The sequence below is a fragment of the Amaranthus tricolor genome, chromosome 1 (genome assembly GCF_026212465.1).
Source record: "Amaranthus tricolor cultivar Red isolate AtriRed21 chromosome 1, ASM2621246v1, whole genome shotgun sequence".
NCBI lineage: Eukaryota > Viridiplantae > Streptophyta > Magnoliopsida > Caryophyllales > Amaranthaceae > Amaranthus > Amaranthus tricolor.
In genome coordinates, this window is record NC_080047.1 from 45,119,166 (window position 1) to 45,128,328 (window position 9,163).

Genomic DNA, 9,163 nt, shown 5'->3' on the forward strand with positions numbered 1-9,163 from the left:
ATGGCACTTAAGCTTAAGCTAATGGCTGCTGTTGTTCTTATGGTGAGCTCGAACGTCGATGGTGCAGGCCGGTTTTACGAAGAGTTTGAGCCTACATTTGGTGGCAATAGAGTTAGGGTTTCAGGGCGGAGCAATCAACTCTTATCATTGTCTTTAGATAAGTATTCTGGTTCTGGGTTTCGTTCTAAGAAGGAATATTTGTATGGACGGATCGATATGGATATGAAACTTATTGCTGGTAACTCTGCCGGCACCGTTACCACTTTATATGTAAGTTATTTTGAATATAATTAATTTTTATTATTATTTTTGCCTATTTCTACTCAACAACATAAGGTATTCAGGAAAAGTCTAGATTGGAGACTGACTATCAATCGTTACTAATATTGAATTGTGTATAATATATAACATAGAAAAGTAGCATTCAGATCGGTTCATCAACACATGGAGAGACAAGTGTTCCACCCATCTTACATATTATATTAGTATATCTAAAATTTGCCCCAAATTAGAATAATAAAATGCATAATGGAAGGCATGAACACATTAGAGCAATGTAACAAGCAAACAATATGATGTAGTTGTTAGAGTATATAATATATTTTGTGCCCTCAAATATTAGCTTACTAATCAGGAAATTGTTGTTTACATGCAGTTGTCATCTGATCAAAGCACGGGTACACATGATGAGATTGATTTTGAGTTCCTTGGAAATGTTAGTAACCAACCATATACCCTTCATACTAATGTGTTTAGCCAAGGAAAAGGCAATAGAGAACAACAATTTCACCTTTGGTTTGATCCAACGGCCAACTTTCATACCTATTCAGTTGTTTGGAATCCAAGACTCATAATGTAAGTAAACAAAATTTACCAAGTGTTACGATGTATTTGAAAGTATGTGCTTTTTTGGTTCAGATAATAATGGGTTGATGGGTACTTTTTATTTACATAAAGTGTATGAGCTATTCTCATTATGACATACACCTCAAATATCATCTAAGTAGCTTAATTTATATAAATTATGAGAATATAAGCCCTTCTTATTAAATTTATCTTACAAAAAATAATATCTCACAACGGTAATTAACTTATTTATGTATAGTTGCAGACACATTTATTATCAAAATTGTAATGTCAATCCTAATCATCCTTTTGACCTTGACCCTGAGTCTAGACTACTAATTCTATCTATGTGGAAGTTGAAGCAGCAGTTACTCAATAACGTATGTTGGAGCAATTAAATGTAAAAGTTTATTATTCCATATATATAGCCTATTGGGTTTTCACAAATTTTTATTTGATGGTGAGATAATTTTTATTTGGCTGATCCATATACATTAATGTATTAAAGTGATAATTTACAATTTAAAAGTGATCAATTAAAGAAATGAGCTAATTATATGGAATCTTCTTATACTAATTATATTGAGCTAACCCTTGTTTTAATGGTTTTGCGGATGATATAGGCAAACTATTAAAGTTTTTCGCCCTATTATATTGTCGTCATACTCATCATTCATGTATTCAAACTTGTAGGTTCTTGGTTGATGAGACACCAATTAGGGTTTTTAGAAACCATGAAAAATATGGAGTTGCATTCCCAAAAAACCAACCAATGAGAATATACTCGAGTTTATGGAACGCAGATAATTGGGCCACACAAGGTGGGTCGGTAAAGACAGATTGGACTAAGGCCCCATTCACAGCCTACTATCGTAAGTTCAACATTGATGCTTGTGATGGGCCAAACCGGGCCTCACTCTCATGTGTTACTGGGCCTGTGGCCTATACTAACTCACACAGGTGGACAAATAAGAAGAGCACTCGAGGCACTTGGAGGACCCATGATCTTGATGCAAATGGTAGAAAAAGAATTAGGTATATTCAAAAGAATTTCATGGTTTATGATTATTGTGAAGATTGGAAGAGATTTTCTCAAGGTTATCCTCCTGAATGCAAGCAGCCAAGGTTTTAGGAGTGTTTTTTTGGGAAAATAAAATAGCATGGGAGAATATTTCAAATTTTATGATGTATTATTCATCTATTATTTATTTTCTTATTATTCATATACGTAACATGTAATTTTTAAAAAGTATGTAATCAATTTTTTTATTCTTTGATCAATGAATTAATTTACACAAGGGTTTAATATATCTTTAATTTGTGTTTTGTTTTTGTATTAAGATGAACATATTCGTATTACACTTAACGTCATATACGAATTAGATAGTCGAATAACACAAAGTATTACCATATAAACTTCTTATATTGATATCATCGCACAAAATAATAATCTCACTCCAGATCAGCTCATCAATAAAATTGTGTAAATATAACTTATACATCTTGTGAAATTGTAAATTAAATCCATTATCTCTTAATTTCGAATATCAACAAAATCTTTAATGAAAATTATTGAAAAGTTATTAGCTCTTCAAAAGATTACAAATATAATACTTACTTTTTTAATAAACAATGATATAAAAATATATAAAAGTATAGAAAAATTACCCTGAATAATACGAACTTTCACTGATTTCCCTACAATAATACGAACTTTCAATTAACCATAAATAATACGAACTTTAATACGTATTTCCCGCTAGCATACCTGACCGGTTCTTTACCTAGAGAAACGGTAAATTCCCCATTTCTGCATTATGCTAGCGGGAAATATGTATCAAAGTTTGTATTTTATTCATAGTTAATTGAAAGTTCGTATTATTGTAGCAAAATCAGTGAAAGTTCGTATTATTCAGGGTAATTTTTCTTACTTAGTTTTATCAGCCAAAAAAAATTTAAAAGGAATGAGTAAGTTTACTGATAACAGGTAAAATGGTATGCCAGTGGAAAATATGTATCAAAGTTCGTATTATTCATGCTTAATTGAAAGTTCGTATTATTGTAGGAAAATCAGTGAAGTTCGTATTATTCAGGATAATTTTTCCTTAAAGTATAATATAGTCAAGACTCTTTAAAATTAGAAGCCTTTAGTAGTTGTTCGCTTTGTTGATGTATCTTAAATCCCATGAATCATAATCATCTTCTTATATAATAACCCTGCAAAGATATATAAAATTATAAAAAATTACCTAATCTATACTCTTTAATTTTTTAAAAAAACTACCTTATGTAAAAGTTTTTGCAAAAAACTATCTTGTATAATACAATTTTTTGTAAAACACTACCTTATAACGATTTTTAGCCATTGACCATTAAGTTTAACCTTTGACCCTCACATGACAGTCACGTGATTCTTTAAACCCACCTTCTTCTTCATTTCTGCGTGTTTCGAGAATCACTTCTTTCTTGCTGCACTTAATTCATCACAGTAATCGGTAATATTAAATTAACCTTCAAACCCTAAATATTCAATAACTTATAATTAGAGCCTCAAGTTTTTCAATTTTCAAAAGAAAAATAAAGATAAATTGCAAAAAACTTGCATCAACAGATGACCTCTGATCTTCGACTAAACCAAGATATTGCAAAGCTCTCATTCCGCTATCTACTGCTGTAACTGCAATTCCAGAAAGGAGAGAGAGAAAAATAAAACTTAGAGTTTCCGCCATTGTAGAGTTTCCCCTATTTGATTGAATTCATGAAATTTGTGAAATTTCATAATTAATCATTTCTAAACTATAATTTTATGATAGTTATACGTTTTGCCCTTATTTTGGAATTATAATTTGAACATTTGATGGTCGAATTTCATTTCAATGTTGCGAAAATCTTGTGCAAAACGCCCACTTTGGCGGCTCGGTGGCTCAAGCCACGGTAGCTGGTATAGTTTGGGTGGTTGGCGCATGGTTAGGGACTGTCTTGGGTCTTTTTCCAGTGGTCTTAGTGGATGTTGCTTTTGGTGGCCGCCATGGAAGGCTTTTACTGTTTTAAGCAAGGAAAAGGGAAGAGGGAAAGGGAACGGAAGAGGAAGGGAACGCGGGTCAGTTGGGTTTACTGGGGTTAAGGCTTGTTTTCTGGCTGATTAAAGAATCACGTGACTGTCACGTGAAGGTCAAGGGTTAAACTTAATGGTCAAAGGCTCAAAACCGTTAAGGTAGTGTTTTGCAAAGAATTATATTATATAAGGTGGTTTTTTGCAAAAACTTTTACATAAGGTAATTTTTTAAAAAGAGGAGTATAAATTAGGTAATTTTTTATAATTTTGCCTTAAAAAAATACTACTCCATTATTTTATAAAGTAACAATTGAAGTTGTATTTTGTTGTGCATGTATTTGTTTCAAAACAGTATAATTATAGCGTTTCAACATCAAAATCAAATGTTTGAGATTTTCTCAATATTTTTTTAAAAAATTATATTTCTAGAATTATTGTAACTATTACTTTTACCGAATAATATTAGTTTACACTACTAAATATCTAAAATCTACCAATGTACAACTACACTACTCAAAATTGATACCTTTTAAGATTAAAATTGAAAAAATCCCAGAAAATGAAACAAATACCCAAATACCCAAATTGAATAATATTAATTGTGCACGGTTGTTACATGCGCGAATTGAGCCGGCTCAAATTAACGGTTTCATTATAAAGTTGTCTCTTCTAAGACTAGCTGTTTAAGAATTTGTGTTTCAAATAACCCAAATAAACTTTGCTGACCATCGGCTCTCAACCAGTGGTTTTTAAATGGCCCAAGGCCCATATAGAATCAGGAATTTAGATTTAGCTGATTAATAAAAACCCTAATCTCTTGTTGAGATTTCTCTCATTCGCAAGCCGCCCTTCATTCTTCTGTTCTACAATTCTTCTCTTCAGGTATGGAAATCTCAAACGTTCTTGATGTTCACTTCTCTTTTTTGTTGTTTTGTTTCTCGATCAGCTCTTCAATTTTTCACTTCAGGTCCAGATTTATTACTGAAATTATCATTGATGGTGAACTGCTCTATTTGTTGCTTAAAGTTTGTAAATCTTCATGAAATTGCATAGATTTTGATTTCATAAGTGAAATATTCCTATGCACTTTCAGGAAAAAAATTGTATATAAATCCATGGCTTCATTTTGTGTTATTAATTATAATTTGTTCATATGTATGAGAGAAAAGGGCAACCGCGAAACTGCGTATGATCTACATTGCCAATGTTTCTTTGCAGCTAGCATTGGTGATGAAAATAGCACGAATTGATGATGAATCAATCGATTTTTTTTACTATTGAGAAAAAAAATCGACAAATCTAATCTAATATTTATGACATTTATATAATATGTAAAAGATAAAAGATTTACGATGGAATATTATTTATCCAATTATCAAAGTTAAGTTTTTTAATTTTTATGCCTCTACCACCAGAGAGTTCGTCGGTGAGAAGAAATAGCAGCGGCTTGGAAGCCTCAACACTTTCGAAAATGGTTCACTATCTTTCTTTCTAATGATACATTAATTTATTTTTTCTGAACTTCTTTCATGTTATGTTATGTTATATTGGTTGATTAATCGGCTAAACTAGCTTTTTCGGGAAAAACTCTTTACAGTCTTTGGTGGCGAATGAAGATTTCCAGCATATTTTGCGTTTGTTGAACACTAACGTTGACGGTAAACAGAAAATCATGTTTGCCATGACCTCAATCAAGGGTATTGGAAGGCGTTATGCCAATATTTGCTGCAAGAAAGCTGATATTGATATGAACAAGAGGTATAATTTTTTGGAATCATACCTCATTTTCAAATTAGTTTGAATTTGTTTAGTTGATTGATTTTGAGGTTTATTTGAATATCTTATCATTTAGGTGCATGTTAATTTTTGAATGTATTTATGTTTTTCTAATTTTTAAGGATTAATTTTGTTGGCATCTAGAGGAGGAATTGGACTTAGTTGATTGTTGGTTTTGGATTTGGATTTATTGTTTTCTAATTTTTAATTGATGTTGGGAATATTTGATTTGGGTATTTAGTGTATGGTGTAAATTGTTAATCTGTATTTGCTATTTTCTTTTCTTGGTTGCTCTGGCAAATAGAAGGAATTGTTCGCGGTATTAATTTTGAGATTAACGCAAATAATTCATTTAGGGCTTTGAATGTAGGTCTCCATGACATGCACACTTTATTTTGTATTGTTTATTTTTTTGTTTACTTTATTTAATTTTGAAGAGTAAGCTTTATTTGAATGGTATTGGGGTTTGGGTGTCAATTTTGTTTAGTGTGACTTTTAATTTTGGTTTCTGTGTTTTGGGTGTTGATGTGTTGAAAAGAAGAAAATGTCTGTCATGAAAATCAATCAAAAATAGGTTTTGAATGTCATGGTGAGATTCACCTGTTGTTCAGACTTGGGGTTGTTTGCTACTCGTGGAAATCTAGGATATCTATAGGTCTAGACATGGTAGTTTTTTTTTAATAATAAGCCTAGAATGTAAAACAGTATTTCTTACTGGGTCCGGCATTTTCTGATTTTAGTTACTCTTTAGTGATTGACACTAGGTCATAGTAAACCATTTTTATTGTTGCAGATTAGCTATGTCTTAGGTGTTGTATAATTTTGTTTCTACCTAACACACATTGTGTTGGTTTTTGACTCCACACTAGTTACTGTGATAATATCATTGTACTGTTTTTGATGCCCCAAGCTCAAAGGTCTATGTTGGTTTGAAAATTATGAATTAGCTAACTAGCTAAGATGGTTCATGAATCTACAGAATGATCTCTTCTGATCCGGAGGAGTGTATTCTGGTTCTAACCCCAATAACTTTGAATTTGAGCTCTCATAGATCTTTTTAGAAGTTTCAGTTTTGGGTTTTGGTTTTCTTCCAATCTTTGCGTAGTCTGCTGTTTCGCCACCAAATTCCCTACCCTAGTATTCCATTGCTCAATACCATTCTTTGTGATGCTCCAGAATTTGAAATTTTCGTCCATTGGACACAGACGGATATTCTTTTGTGTGTTGATTGCAATATATTGCCAGTGTGAGCCTCTTGTTTAACTGCAGCAACACTTGCCTGGTATTAGATGGTGGCAATAAGACATGGGTTACTTTGGCTTTCTAACATTTTAGGACTTTTCTTCTGTGGACGATGGTTATCAGTCATGTTATAATACGTTTTTTCACCATGATCTATGTTGATGTTTGCATAAGTAATGTTAATGTTTGTGACAAGGCTTCTTTTGCTCTTGAATTCAATTTTAATTAGATGAACCTAGTAAACTGTTTCTCGTTTACATTGAGCATCGTCTTTTTTAGCTTTTGCTTGTCCTGGATTTTCTTTGTGTTGGTTAAAATTTTTCTGCTTAATACTTTAATCTGATGACTCTCTCATGTTCTGGTAGTTGCTTACATGCAGTAATCTCACACATGCTAATTTTACTGCAGGGCTGGTGAGCTCACTGCTGCTGAGCTTGACAACTTGATGACTGTTGTAGCAAACCCTAGGCAATTCAAGATCCCAGACTGGTTTCTCAACAGGCAGAAGGACTACAAGGATGGTAGATTCAGTCAGGTTGTATCAAATCAACTTGACATGAAACTCAGGGATGACCTTGAGCGTCTGAAGAAGATCAGGTGTGTTATAGACATATAGTAATAAATTTTAATCAATTCTCTAATGCAGAAGCATATTGTTTGAGTTTTCTTGTCTACAACTAGTTTAGATGGAGGATTAGAACACTGGTGAAAATTTTGTTTGAAAATTAACAAATTCTGATGTCAGTCTGCCATAAGATTTTGTGGCTGATGTAATGCTCATTTGTACAGAAACCATCGAGGTCTCCGTCATTACTGGGGTTTGAGAGTTCGTGGTCAACACACCAAGACAACTGGTCGTAGGGGTAAGACTGTTGGTGTCTCCAAGAAGCGTTGAGGACTTGTGGTTGTTTCTTTATGGATTTTCTTTACAAATTATCTCTTGTTGTTATCTAAACCTAGAATGAGTATGACACAAGTAATGCTGTTTTGGCCCATTGAGGCAGACTTTATGTTATTTTTGTAGATCATAGCTTTCAACTCTTGATTCTTTGTTTGAAAGGGGTTGGTTTTTGCAGACATTTTCTGATTCATTTACTGGTTTCAAACTTCCATAGGAAAAGCTGAAAGTTACTATATGTGAATGGGTCGGGGAATTAAAAAATTTTCTTGTTTCTATTTAGAAATTTGGGTTTGTCGGGGTACTAAATATACACATAATGTTGTATGAGATGGTCTCTTTGTGAAATGTGATTCATACATGACTTGATAGGCCAAATTGGCAATTAATACATAGTGAGTATAGTCTTATTGGGAGTTCTCTCTTACATGATTCATATTTAGTCACATTGATTTTTTGGTAGACATTTATCTGAATCCTTAGGTTTTGAAATTTAGATTTGAATTCATGTGTGATGGACCTAGGGTTCTAGTTGAGTTTTAAATGAATTTTTTAATTCAAACATTTGTATTTAAACTTTTACACTTTAGAGGTATCATTATTAGTAAAGTGGATTTATAGCTTTCTAAATTAATTGAGCCAACATAAATATAGAAATTGTAAAATGAACTTAAAATTGTTTTGGTTTATACAATAGTTTGGATTTAAAGCGAATTTGGTCTTAAATGGATTTGAAGAGAAGTTTTGGGTCTGTAGATTTAAACATAAATATAATTCTTTATTTTTTAGACCTAAAAATAATTTAAAAATTAATTATTTTAAAAAATTAGATTCAAATGCTGAAAATAGAGGTGGATGATCTAATGGGATTTGGAAATGATTGTCCACATTAAATTCTTATTATCACATTCACAGTTGCTACCTCCGTGCAATTTTATGAACATTGGGAATTTGGGATGCATAGAGTATAGAGTTAATGGTGATCTATAAATTGCACAATTGCAAAGTAAAAGATTTTTTTGGATTGTCACCATATAATTAGGTTAGGCTAAAGTTATGGAAATTTGAAAAAAATAAGACAATTAAACAACTTATTTTCCAAAATAAACTCCGTGAAAACTTAATTCCCAAAATAAGCGTCCGCACATCCAAGCCTAGTCTTAGGGATCATTCGTTGTTACTAACAGCGACTTAAAAAAAATAAAAAAAAAAAAAAAATTATTATTTATTTTTTTTAAGTCGCTGTTAGTAACAGCGACTTAATGCGTTTTAAGTTTTCAGTTCTCAGTTACTTCCTTACTCCAGCTGACGAGGTGAAGGAGTTATCAGTTAACCTTAAAGTCGCT

At 32.1% G+C, this 9,163-nt stretch overlaps 2 protein-coding genes across 3 annotated transcripts; both read left to right on the plus strand.

Annotated features, from left to right (window-relative positions):
* On the plus strand, window positions 1-1,978 carry LOC130814457 (xyloglucan endotransglucosylase protein 1-like). 2 transcript variants are annotated; one of them, XM_057680532.1, is made up of 4 exons: window positions 70-270; window positions 656-855; window positions 1,540-1,771; window positions 1,823-1,978. In XM_057680532.1, the coding sequence occupies exons 1-4, from the start codon at window positions 217-219 to the stop codon at window positions 1,976-1,978; spliced, it is 642 nt and encodes a 213-aa protein (XP_057536515.1). In that variant the 5' UTR covers window positions 70-216. The 2 variants fall into 2 exon arrangements, with proteins under 2 accessions (XP_057536509.1, XP_057536515.1); XM_057680526.1 differs by having other exon boundaries at window positions 1-270; window positions 1,540-1,978.
* Window positions 1,979-4,413: 2,435 nt separating this feature from the next.
* LOC130814468 (40S ribosomal protein S18) lies at window positions 4,414-7,998 on the plus strand. The gene is made up of 5 exons (XM_057680545.1): window positions 4,414-4,783; window positions 5,317-5,375; window positions 5,499-5,659; window positions 7,328-7,516; window positions 7,709-7,998. Exons 2-5 carry the CDS (start codon window positions 5,373-5,375, stop codon window positions 7,812-7,814), a joined length of 459 nt encoding a protein of 152 aa, XP_057536528.1. The 5' UTR covers window positions 4,414-4,783; window positions 5,317-5,372; the 3' UTR covers window positions 7,815-7,998.
* Window positions 7,999-9,163: the final 1,165 nt, after the last annotated feature.